At 39.8% G+C, this 12,678-nt stretch overlaps 2 protein-coding genes across 6 annotated transcripts; both read right to left on the bottom strand.

The window, feature by feature from the left end:
• Positions 1-191: 191 nt before the first annotated feature.
• LOC131332433 (vesicle-associated protein 1-2-like) lies at positions 192-5,893 on the bottom strand. 2 transcript variants are annotated; one of them, XM_058366651.1, is made up of 8 exons: positions 5,595-5,893; positions 5,381-5,451; positions 5,214-5,295; positions 4,429-4,544; positions 4,156-4,320; positions 4,008-4,067; positions 1,506-1,583; positions 192-554 (listed from the first exon to the last, which is right to left on the bottom strand). In XM_058366651.1, the coding sequence occupies exons 1-8, from the start codon at positions 5,644-5,646 to the stop codon at positions 444-446; spliced, it is 735 nt and encodes a 244-aa protein (XP_058222634.1). In that variant the 5' UTR covers positions 5,647-5,893; the 3' UTR covers positions 192-443. The 2 variants fall into 2 exon arrangements, with proteins under 2 accessions (XP_058222634.1, XP_058222635.1); XM_058366652.1 differs by having other exon boundaries at positions 1,506-1,577; positions 5,595-5,861.
• Positions 5,894-8,922: 3,029 nt separating this feature from the next.
• LOC131333441 (uncharacterized) lies at positions 8,923-12,406 on the bottom strand. 4 transcript variants are annotated; one of them, XM_058367967.1, is made up of 3 exons: positions 12,253-12,396; positions 10,870-11,206; positions 8,923-10,178 (listed from the first exon to the last, which is right to left on the bottom strand). In XM_058367967.1, the coding sequence occupies exon 3, from the start codon at positions 10,133-10,135 to the stop codon at positions 9,146-9,148; it is 990 nt and encodes a 329-aa protein (XP_058223950.1). In that variant the 5' UTR covers positions 10,136-10,178; positions 10,870-11,206; positions 12,253-12,396; the 3' UTR covers positions 8,923-9,145. The 4 variants fall into 4 exon arrangements, with proteins under 4 accessions (XP_058223950.1, XP_058223949.1, XP_058223952.1 ...); XM_058367966.1 differs by lacking the exon at positions 10,870-11,206 and having other exon boundaries at positions 12,253-12,406; XM_058367969.1 differs by lacking the exons at positions 10,870-11,206; positions 12,253-12,396 and adding an exon at positions 12,006-12,182.
• Positions 12,407-12,678: the final 272 nt, after the last annotated feature.

Consider the following 12,678-nt stretch of genomic DNA (forward strand, 5'->3'; position numbering starts at 1 on the left):
GCTAAGCTTGCTCACAATTCAGAAGTGAAATCTTTAATTGTAATATCGTATTTCATTTGTCATTCCTCCACTATCAGATGCACTAAGTTGAAGACCTGTTTAGTTTACAGCTGAGTATAATAACTGTTCAGAAAGAGGGAATAAAATTAGACTTTTCAGAGAGAGTTAAAACGGATAATGCAGAACCTTCGTAAGTTAAAAACGGAAGCATGTTAATGAAGCAGTTGAGTCACACAATGAACGCTCTCCCGGTCTTGCCCGACAAATTACAAAACACCCATCACACGATCCAAACCTGTTCGACCATGCTATCTAAAGTCAATTACATGACAGCTAATTAATGCAAATACAAACTTCCTCCTATTCAACACACCTTTGTCTAACTTAAATATCCAGAATCATTTTAAATATGGAGTAACAACAGATGATTGACCAGACACATATTACGTTCTCTTGAGAATATAACCCAAGAGGATGCCAATCACGCCAACAACAATTACGTATAGAAATGGAATACCGCCATGGCTTTTGTTGCCTTCGCGTCTCAAGAACTCCTGCACATGGTAAAGACCCATATTAGTTATTGAAAAAGCACTTAGTGCTGGTGTAAAAGTATTTATCTCATGCCCAATGCATCGTATTGGATGTAAGGCACAACTTAGGATCTACGATTATAAATCTGTCAGTATATCTAAAATTATGTTAATATTGCTATCAAATTGGATGATTGCAGAATTAGAGTGAACCTTACAAGGTTACTGAATTTCGGAGTTTATTAGGCCACTCCAAAAATGGAATGGAATATTACAGAACGTGCGATGCATAGTTCAATCATGATCCAAATTCAACTACTCAATTTGATGTTTCTGGATGACTATGGAAGATTATTACAGACGATAAAACATGCGCCCTTTTGGAAAACCTACAATACCCTTGTAAGGTTGACATCAAATGTCCAAATAGTCACAGGAGAGTGGCAAGAAACTTGAGCACCAGAGGAGACAGAGGATAACTGAAGAGAGAACCATTTCTTTCTTTCGATCGATCGATCGATCGAGAGAGAGAGAGAGAGAGATTAGGATGCAGCTTTGTGTTAAACACAGCCTGACAGCCCTATTGGTGCCTTGTGTACAGGGGATGCAATCTCTTCGGAGAGTTTTCCCTAAGATAAAGTTGAATAGTTTGTTATGGCGGAGATGGTCATACTGAAATTCAATTCTCTTTCAACTGAATGCCTGAAATCATGTAAGTTTCTCCCTCCACAAGATCACATATCATGCATGGAATAGCACGCACTACTGTGTATATCAAGTAACTTTTTATTTTTTAAGGCATCCAAGGGAACTACAGAACAAAAGCAACTTTTAAAAATAGTTAGAAGTTTCTATCATGAGCTCGCCAGCCAACAAAATAAAGATGGTGCTAGGGATGCCTCTATTAGTAGGAGCGTCGGTCATTCCAAAACAAGTATGTACTTTGCACATATTGATTATTGAACCACTTACCAGTTCTTGCTGGAGCTTGTTATTTTGCTGAATTGCAGACTTTTTCTCCTCCATCAGCTTAGAAATAAGAGCCTTTACCTGAAATTGGATGAAGGCATTGAGTAATTATCCAGCACTGAATTCTATAACTATAGTGTATGCAAGAAATCAAGTAATTCCAATAATGATAAGGAACTTTAATCGACTTAGCTCTACCACCCATATCTTTGTACATGAGCGTCTGTGTACGACACTGTACGACACCGACACGTGCTCAACAAAGGAACAACACATTCTCAAAACTATACTCCTATATGCTTTTAAACATCCTCCTTCAGTTTTTCATGGAGACATGTACTTACAGCCATCATACAGGATCAGACAATTAATTCTTAGCACTTCAACACGAGGGATCATATAGAAAGAGTAACCAATCACAAAGAAAGAACAAACTGTACACAGAAATTATTAGGACAAGGAAAAAAGATCACAATTTGTCCTTTCCAAGAAAGCTTGATGGTATAGTCCATAAATAATGAGAAGGTGAAAATAAACCAAAAATTCCTTTCAAATTGCTCAACAATTTTCAGAGCTATATTCTATTATTAAATAGCAATTACTAAGACTATAATTAAGCAATTAACAACAATACTCTCATAAATCCAAGAACAACACACATACATATGAAACCATCAGTAAGATATTAAAGAGAAGTAAACTCAAAGCCATAAAAACTTTGTTCCTATAAATGGAGGATATAAATCAACTACTACAATTACATTAGTGAAGTTATTTACAAAAGGGTAGGAACAATAAAGCATACTCTTTGCTAATTAAAAAATAAAACATAGTCTTTCAAACTCAAGTTCGTCAATCAAAATGTACCAGATTTACAAATGAGTAGAAGCACTTTTTGAGTCTCCTCAAACTGGTAGGTTGACCAATTCATGGTAGCACACTTGATTAAAGAAAATGCCTTAAGGGTCGGTACCAATAGAAATGGACAATAAGTGCCCATAATGTATGCTTTCAAATATTTAAGTTGCAACTTATTAGCCCATACCAAGCTCAAATAACTATAGATGCAGGCTGATAAATAATGTACGCACATAGGTGCAGCATCAAAATTGGTTAGTAACAACCAGTTGTGGAAAACATATCTTCTCCAACTACCATGATAAGCTATCATTACGGCTGCAAACTCCAAAAGCTATGAAGTTCTTTGAATCAACGGTTGAATGAAATAAGTTCTTTATTAGATATCAAAATCGAAATGGAAGGTATTCATTTTATGATGACTTACAACTTTCCCTCTAATTTTGTGCCTTTAGTAGGCCTACTATTTCCAGCAATTGCAATGGCTTCTCTATGTCCTCATAGAGAATGGGATTAAGAATTCTGCTTTCGTCTTATTGTAGGTCGGTCATTTGTCCAATGTGGAATTCGACATCTTGTTTGGTTTCTGGAACCGATTCTAGCTAGGTAATGGAAAATATGAATTTCATATTCGGAATGAAAATTAAGAACAAAATTTTTTAAGTCGAGTTGATTCAAATTATTAGAAACCATTTTTGTCAGACCTATTCAGTCGATCAAGACCACTTAGCTATGCAGCACCAACAGACACGCACCACAATGCCGACATTCTTGACACTTAAATTTCAAAAAAATTGGAGGACACATGTCAGGGGACACGTTTTAAAACTATTATTATGCTTTTATTTTAGATGAATAAAAATGAGAAATAAGGCTCTAAGTTGCATGTATCATTACATTATTCACAAAAGTACTTGAACATAAGGTAAAAAGTTAGACTTCCCTATGTTTTAATTAGAGTCTACTATCCCGGTTAACAAACCCCACTTGTTTTGTGAGTGTCCCTAGAGTCTCCGGAGCATTTTTTAGAATGTCCCTGGAGCATCCAAACAAAAAACATTTTAAAAAATAGGTCACTTCAGATTTAAGCGTTGGACATGTGTCCACGGACTGACCGGAGAGTGTTGGTGTCATACAAGTGTCCGTGCTACAAAGCTAGTTAGGGATGGGCAGCTACTCTCATCTGTGGGTAGCAAGAAGGCAATGCTCCATCAATCAAGCTACAAGAGAAAGTTCTTCAATGAGGCATTCCCTTCATTCTCCCTCTGTGTTACTTAAGGAATCTGATTCTTTGGGGGTTATAGTTGATAGTTATTCTTCGAATTTCATTTCTACTGCAGAACCGGACATGAGAGTTTCTTCTCCTCCAGGACCTCGTGGAAAAAGGCCAACAAGTGAAAACCTGACTCACAAAAGCGGATGGGACCAATGACAATGGAGTGAAGTTGACCAAAATACGAGATTATGCTTCAAGTACATAAGCGGGCCAATGGACAGCAATGATTGGCCCGCAATGAATACTCAGCCTAGCCAACTGGGACTGCCATCACAGGTAAACAAAAAAATACCAAGCCAAAGAGAAAAAGCCAAAGCCACTGTCCTCTTTTACAAACCAAATGAAAATGAAAGGTAGAGGTAAAAACTTACCTCTGATGAATTTTCTTCAGGCTCAACATGTGCCCTTTCAACAAAAGCTCTTGAAGCCGGCTACAAAAATAGTTACACAGGTGTGTCAAATTTAAATCCAGTGAAAACTTCTTTTGAGATCACACTTCATGACATCTTATACACTCACAGCAGTATAATCAGATGTATGTACAGTCCCGTTGTCGGATACCGATGCCCTTGGCGAGGAACCTTCCTCCGATCCTTCTCGCACTGGTGACGGTGGCTGTGGCGGAGGGACATAAGAAACTCTCAACTTGGACTCCTCGACATGATTCCCAGACTCCTTGTTGAACTTCGCAACGAAATAAAACAACCAAACAAAACAATTCCACAAGTTATAATACATTCTTTCAGATTTTACTAAATTGCATTATGAAACTATACAAAACAACATAACTACCATCTCTGGAGTGATATCCTTCGCAGTAGCTCCAGGACTTGCAAGTGCGCTTTGAAGCAAGAACTTGTCCTTGCATTGCATGTCAGGAGGAAACTCCTTTTGTGCTTGCATCGTAACTAAGCCACACATTTATCACAATCAAACATTCAGAGAGAGAGAGAGAGAGAGAGAGAGAGACAAACTTGATGTAAAGACACCAGAAAAAATGGGAGGACAAACTCAATACAATAATTAGGAAAAAAAACAGATGATAACTGGTCGACAACTCTGGATTATCGAAGGCCCATGTGAGAGGTTATGCTAAGGCTATGTTTGGATGGCCAGAATTGTGAAGAGGAATAGGAATATCATATTATAAGGAATCAAATTCCTAGTAATTCAATACCTGAAGTAATTCCACTCCAGTGTTCGGATTAACCCTATAATCCTATTCATGTAATATAGGTTCGGAAATTTATATGAGTCAACATTTCCTCATTTAAGGAATTCCTATTCTTATCTTGTGCAAACGTAGGAATCAGTGGATATGGCATTACATTCTCATTGCTCCTCGAGATTCCTGCCATCCACACTGAGCATATGGGTTGCCCATCCTCGTTATTTATTAGGATTTCCCCCCAAAATTTTCGATCCTCGTCAATGGGCTTTGCCAGTTGGTTGTGTAGATTAGATAGAACAGCCCATCCTCGTTATTTATTAGGTTTTCTATTTTCGGTCCTCATCACAACGTGGAAACCAAAGGAAAGAAAATACAACTAAAGCAACAAAATTGAAGAGAAACAGACCTATAACATCACATGCAGAGTGCGGCGACACAACTCCTGTGTTAGGCCGAACGCAGTACTTCTTCGGATTCGTGGTTTTGACCTAAAAAAAATCCCCAATTGAAAAAATCAAAAACCACATCCAGGGCTTGATAAATCAACCAATTTATACCAAGAACAAGACTTACCTTGAATGCCACATAGTCATCGGACTTGTTCGATAACTGCAGCGAACACGAGATCTGCTTCTTCAATTCAACTTTTTTTCCCAAAACAATCCGACAAATCAGTTAATATAACAACATAGATCTGAATGCAAAAGCAAAGTTTGTATAAAGCCCTTTTTTTTGGAAAGCAGATAAAAATGTATACTTAGAGAGAGTAATGTTTAGGGAAAGTTACGAGGAAATTGGAGTTCCTGAGGTTCGATGCTGAGAAGATCTCCGGTACTCATTTCTCCACGCGATCGTCGATGAGAGTTACCGGAGACTGGAGAGGAGAGCGGTTTCCGGTGGGATAGAGTGGTTTACCGGTTCAGCCGGTGGCTATGGTTTTGCGGTGGAAAAGTTGGGCAGTTTAGAGCGAGCGAGCGAGAGAGAGAGAGAGATCTGGAATGGGGGGAGAGAATTCTTTGGAGAGAGAGAGAGAGAGAGAGAGAGAGAGCTGCAAAGTACGAGTAGCAACGTGGGACAGCGGAGTTTGTCTCTGTTTGCCCGTGGTGCTGTGTGCTCTCTTTACAGTTCGTGCGGTTCCTTTTTAGGAGGTTTACGCGGCCTCAGCATTACACAATTGTTAGGTTTTAATTCTTCTTTAATTTTTTTAAGAATAAAGTTTAAACACTTTGCTTTTGTACCATCTTTATTCTTTACAACGTAAAAAAATATCTTTATTCCATGGACTATAATACTACCACCTTTTTCCTATGACTCACTTGTGTTCGGATTACCTTATATGTACTTTGATTAATTCGGGAGATCTAATTTTACCATCCACGGACGGAGAGCCGGATCAAAGCTCTACATAAACAAACTCTAGAGAAGTTGATAACACATATGAGGAACATAACCTTTCGCAGAAATTACAGGAGCAATTTGTTTATAATTTTGCAAAAAGATAATAATAATATTACCCAAATAAGCATACATGTGAAAAAAATAATGGAATGGAGCACATGATATTAACCTCTCATCTTTTAGTCTTACAAGTTACAACTTCATTAGCAGACATGAAGTGAAATATAGTTTGAGGAGTGCAAAAATCAATTCCATATTGATTTAAATAATTTGAAGAGTGCGAAAATCATTATCCATACAAGTATCAACGCTGGTTCGTGGAGCACATTATTGCCAGATCACCACATTAACTTAATTATTTTTTCCCAGTGAGCAACATCTCTTAACTAAAAATGTGATAAAAGTTTAATATCGGATTCGAAATCAAACCAACTTACAAACAGGCTGTAATGGGTTTTATACGATCTACTTCCCGTACGTCGTAACACGTGCCAAGCCCATTTTTGTTGAATTCGTGATGATTGGATACAATAATACGATCACAAAGCTTATTTGTCCTTTAAAAAATTCTGTCTCACTGGATCGAAGAATTTTTCAGTGCCGAGCGGGTACCACGTGGTGCCCGCTGAGCGCATCCGAGTCGTCTATTGCATTTTTTAACGGTTCGAATTTGAAAAGAGAAAAATGATAGAGAAAGTGTTGGAGTGAGAGGAGAGAGAGAGCTACAATCCGAACCATCCAAAAGTGTATCGGACGGTTCAGATGCGCCAAGCAGGTACCACGTGTGATATACCCGCTCAGCACTGAAAAATTTCTCCACTGGATCACACATTTATACAAAAAACTGTGTCAAAATCATGTGTTATACTTGATAGATAAACGATCAGAATCAAATTACAATCACTTTGTTCACTTGCAAGTTTTGAATTTTTTTTTTACTCTATGCACGATTCTCAAAACTCCAAACCAAACTGTAGCAGGCCGAGTAAAATGGCTCGTGCCATTTCTGAACGTGATCCGGTATCCCGATCAACTCCGAGTCATTTTACCCTCGACGTTCAGAACGCCGAAGGCATCCAGAGCTGAGGGTCCTGGTTAATTATAACTCGCTTAATCGCCTCGGCCTCCAGCACCCACGCGAGCGGGAAACGCGTTCGGTTGGACATCCTCCGATGGTCGCATAACACATTCGGTGCCGAACGAGCGTAGCCATCATTCCAGCTCACCTGCATGGGAACAGCAACCGTGGCAATGATGATGGTTGTGACGTCATCCAAACGGTTATAAGGATAACGATGGGGGCACGCAAAGATGCCAGCTCATCCTATAAACAGTTACAAAACCTTAAACGTGACGTAAGAGTGACATCAGCCGACGCGTGTCGAGCGTTGGTGCAATCTTGGAGATCAAGCTAAGAGGTTCCCTATAAATATCCCATTATGCCTTCTTGGGAGAGGTACGCACAGAAAAAAAAACCTAGCTCCTAATTCCCAATTTCTCTCTGCAAGTGAACTGACTCTTGCACCGGAAGGTCATCCCGGAGAACCTCCGGTGTGGTCTTTAGTCGTGCTTCATTTTGCAGGGTGAAGAAAGAGACTAGGAGCGGATCTCGAACCCACAGTCAGGAAGTGTGAACCATTCGGAATGGAGCCCCACACAAAGAAAGTAAAATGTGTTCTAAAAACGAACTGTTTCAATTACATTAGTAGGCTCGCAAAGGGCATTAAACTGGACATTCGAGTCCCTAAAACAAGGGCCGGAGTAATCCACCTTTGTGCCAATGTTGAGTCTGTTTTCGTGCATGGATTTGTAAAAAAATTACTCCATCAACCATGACAAACAGAGAATTTGAAAAATGTGACAAATGCAATCGGGAATTCAAAGAAATTGCAATAGCAAAACACACACGTGGAGATATCATTTGATTCAACAGGGAAAAGTTTTGACAAATCTGGAAAAGCACAAAGAGAGCACAGGCAATGATGATTATGATATCATATCATACCACAAATAAAGAAAAGCATGCAAGTGGACGGTGGGTTTATAGTCCCTAAGATTAGTCGAGGCGCACGTAAGCTGACTCGGACACCTTGTTATAAAAAGAACGAAATAAAGAACAGCAAATTTATCGGACGATTTGGAACTTTTCCTCTTCTGTAAGTGAGATAGTGTGGCCTTTCAACTCTTATGTTTCGGTGCAACCTGATTAATGGGCCACCAACTTAAGGAATGAAATGACCTTAGCAAAGACCAGTTGACCTCCATTCACCTCATAAGACTGCTGGGCCCATAAAGGAAATGAAACATGAAAGAACCACATACCTGATTTAAAGGTCTTGCTTCCCCTCTTCCCTTTGCATTCTCTTTCCTCAAATTCCTCTGTTGGTACTCATCAGACAGAAAGTCTCTTGGGTAAAACCATCTGCCAATCGGCAATGCTAAAATAGTTTTCTTACCCTTTTGCCCAGGTCCACTTCTATTTTACTACTCTCATTCTTTTCCCTGCCCCAACTGTTTCACAAGTTTCTTTTTCTTTTTTCTGAACATCATTCACAAGTTTCAGCCATCTGGTAAAATAACCCTCAGTCATAATACTACAATAATGCGATCAGACTTCCATCAGGTTCATACCATATACAAGCCAATCGATAGACATCTCCACCCAAGGAACGCCTCAGATGAAAAAACGCCCAAATAATCAGCAATGAGAGATATAATAGGTTTATAATCTGCTTTCCAATTATATACATTAGCATAGCAACGTAGTTTTCCAGCATCTAGGTTTATATTATTTACATGCTTTTGCACAATCCCAATATATCCTATTGAATGGAGAAGTTGATGGTTAACAACATCAAGCAACATAAAATCCGGTCGTGACCTATTACGGACCTGTGCATGAAGGCACCACCATCCTTTCTGTTCTTCACTGTATATGGACTATATAATATCAGCAGGAGCAGGTGGCTGTATTTGTGGAGCACGAGCAGTGAAACCAGCATACCAAGCAACCCTCATGAGCTGCACACCAAGGATCAGGACCCACCAACAAACCAGCCCCCTAATGGTGTGAACCATCCATGCCGGTGCAGTAACCTCAGCCCCAAGCTTGAGCGCTCTCATCAACTGCAAAACACGGTATGCTTCGTATATAACTGGGGTCACCAGCCACACCGGCGACTTCCAATGCCAAATGAGCATTTCTGTGAGCATCTGTATAGATAGAAGCAGAAGGTAGGGACCTAATAAAACAGCAAATGAAATAGGAGGGAGGTGGGGTTGAAGGAGGCCCTTCTGTGAACCAAACAACATTGCCATGGGAATAATAAACCCTGTTATGGTTGCAACCATGTTCCAGAACTGGTAACTAAAAGGAGCCTTGCTGCTTATGGGTTCCCTAGGGTTTTTGGGACGGGCAGAAGAATCAGCCATGAGGAGGAAGAGAGATGCGCCGAGGTTGAATATGCAGTCAAGTCCTGTTAAGGAGAGAAGGCTGGCTACGTTGGGGCCCAGGAAAATGGAAGATGTGGGCAACCACAAGGTTGGGGCCATGCCTGTGGCAAGGAGTAGTCCAGGTCCCAGAACCCACATAGGCCATTTGAAGTACTGAAGCTGGGATGGCAGTGGCTCATTGCTTGTATCCGTAACTTGTTTGATATCCATTAAAGCAGCTTCATTTGTTTTATCAGAACTCAGTGTATCAAAGATGCTTGCAGCGCCCTTCAGGAAGTCCCCTTCATTATCGTCATTGGGAGCATATGTGACAGGTGAGGGTTTTTCCCATGGCGATGTATTTGTGCAGTAAAGACGGGTACGCTTAATGCATATGTCGTAACAGGTGCGCCCTAATCCCAACAATTTTGGGCTCCCATAATATGGACGAGTAAGATTAATGGGTGATATAGAAGGACTCCGGATGAGTGATCCCATTATGAGGTTGAGAAGCTGAAACCTTCTGAGCTTAAAATTGGCTCTGAAAGTACAAAAACAACAGAAGCTGTTGTGATTTCTTTGACAAGAACACACAGAACAATGGCATGCTTATATTCTCAAAGAAGATCCTACATCATGTTAAGAATGAACTAAACGGAGAAATAAACTTGAGTAACTTAATGAATAAGAAAAAAAAAATTGAACCTATTGACAGAATTTATCTCCCACAAACATCAAAGATACTTATGGAAGTCATCTAACACCTTATCATAGATTTACTTTGCCTTAGATGGCTTTAGTGACCGAGGTTAACAAATGTGGTGCCTTAGTTTTGAGCTAGGGCATTGGTAGCTAGCTAGAAGGGGCTCTGACCATGCTATGTGCTTTATCCTGAATTGATGGTCAAGTAGACTCTTCATCCAAGTGTATTCCATCTCCATGCATGACAACATGCTCAGCGTGGGTTTGATGACTAGAGCCGAAGGTTTGTTAAGATGCTTATCCCACCTCCACAATAGCATAATCCAAGGCCAAGGAACCAACTAGGTTGCTCCAATTGACTCCGATATGAAAAGTCATAGTTTCGAACCTGAATCGGTGGACCGATAGTTAATGTTCCAATCCTCACTTTTCCTTAAGCCTACTCTGACACTTAGGCATGGTAATTACCTGTTATATGTAAGACGGATGCTGCACGTAAGATCAGTCAGGGCAAAACATCAAACAAATACCCGCAAAAAGGTCAAAGCCAATTTCAGTTTACATTGTGTGCCTCACATTTGAAACGTCCTACTATCTCCTTTGTGTGACATAGAAGATATACATGCCATTACTAGTTGAAAATGCTCTACCAATGGCGATTGGGAAAACTGTGGCAGCCACCAGTCCCTACAGTGCTATACCCGTTTGGGATGTGCCCTTGCATGCCCAGGATGAGAAAGCCAGCACAGCAAGACCCCACTAGTCAATCGCCCCCCATTTTGTCTCCACATTAGAGCCTTTTTGATCAAGAGACTCTCTCTCACCACCTCAACTCTCTGCCTCATCCAGCCCTCTATTGGCTTGATACTGCATTGATGGCAATCACACTTCACATAAGGCTCCTCCACACTCACCAGCCTTCTTTCACAATAGCAGACATGTAGAAACTCCTGCTCCCCTCACGATTGTGACATTCTAATTTCATCTTAAAGTAGCACATCGAGAAATCTAATATGTAGGTCTGCAAAAGCATATAGCTCAATGGAATAACATATAAAACTGAAAGATGTATAAACAAATTACCAAATACTAGCTCAAGAAGCAACTTTCCGTAGCGGACAGGCATACAAAAGAACACGTACCTAAAAAGTGGCGAGTTTTACAAACCACCAACACAACTATACGTAGTGTTTTCACTAACACCTCAAACATAGTTCCATACGAGCATAAGGTACCAGCTCAAGCACTCAGCAATTTGACATCATCTATCTATACATTATAGGAAGAGTACATCTACACAAGATAACAACTATTCTACACACTTTTTCTCAAAGTGTTAACCCAGGTCACTTCAATTCATAACCAAACATCAAAAAGCATCATACTAAGATCAGGACCTAAATTTGATTTGAGCATAGGCCGCCTGCCCCAGTCCCACGTAGACTCAATAACCATTTGAAAATGGGCATTTGTGTTTTGATAACTCTGGTGTCAGGCCAGCTTATGGGCATCTCGACCAATCACGAAGGTAAAAAAATGGGCGTTTGTTGAAACCCATTTAAGAAAAAGCTCATTATTCAGAAGCGCAAGTTCAAAAGCAAAGCTTATCAAAAACCATTTCTTTCTCATTTTCCCAGGTTTTTTTTAGCCCAGAAAGAAAACCAACCTGAATAATCAGCAAAGACCCAGTTTGGTTGTCTGATTAACGGAAAGAGAGAAAAAATGAATTGATTTTCTTACAGTTGGATTCTTACAAACCAAACAAGGCCGCAATGAAAATGAATGATCGAATCGACAGGAAGATCGAGATGAACACAAATTAGGGCTAGAGTTAACAATTAGTGAAGAATTATTGCAGTTGGAAATCGTCGTGAAGCTGAAATTAAGAGTATATGAAAAGCATCAAATTTTACCTCGTCCAAATAAGTACCCGGATTGATTTTCCCCCCACCAAGTTCCTCACTCGCCTGATTGATAGATCGATTTATTGCACCGAGGGCCAGTTTCTTACAATTGAACTTCACGTACCACAGCTGGGCCTCAATATTTGGGTGGCCTAAGAGCATCTCGGGCCTTAATTTATTTTAAGACTCAAATTTAAAAATAGCGTAAAAATTACAAAAATTTCTCTCTAATCTTTGACCCAAATCCTTCCCTATTTTGGATTTTATCCATTTTTTTTGCCCAAATCTGAAACAACTTTTGCCTTCTCCAACGGCTAGTTAGAGAGAGAGAAAGAGGGAGATGTGTAAAATTTGGGTTTGATGGTTGGAGATGTGTCTACCCAAAATGAATTTTTATCCAAAATTTGACTCAAATTTGAGGAAAAATATGGATGA

Source organism: Rhododendron vialii, chromosome 7a, assembly GCF_030253575.1.
Source record: "Rhododendron vialii isolate Sample 1 chromosome 7a, ASM3025357v1".
Classification (NCBI taxonomy): domain Eukaryota; kingdom Viridiplantae; phylum Streptophyta; class Magnoliopsida; order Ericales; family Ericaceae; genus Rhododendron; species Rhododendron vialii.

What these genes read in the sequence shown, in the direction of transcription:
- LOC131333441 (XM_058367966.1), bottom strand. Translation starts at nt 10,135, where the DNA reads ATGGGATCACTCATCCGGAGTCCTTCTATATCACCCATTAATCTTACT.
- LOC131332433 (XM_058366651.1), bottom strand. Translation starts at nt 5,646, where the DNA reads ATGAGTACCGGAGATCTTCTCAGCATCGAACCTCAGGAACTCCAATTT. An exon ending in TCAGGAACTCCAATTTCCTC is followed by an intron (nt 5,452 to 5,594) that starts GTAACTTTCCCT and finishes TGGGAAAAAAAG; the next exon opens with TTGAATTGAAGAAGCAGATC. An exon ending in CTGAAGAAAATTCATCAGAG is followed by an intron (nt 1,584 to 4,007) that starts GTAAGTTTTTAC and finishes ATCCAATTTCAG; the next exon opens with GTAAAGGCTCTTATTTCTAA.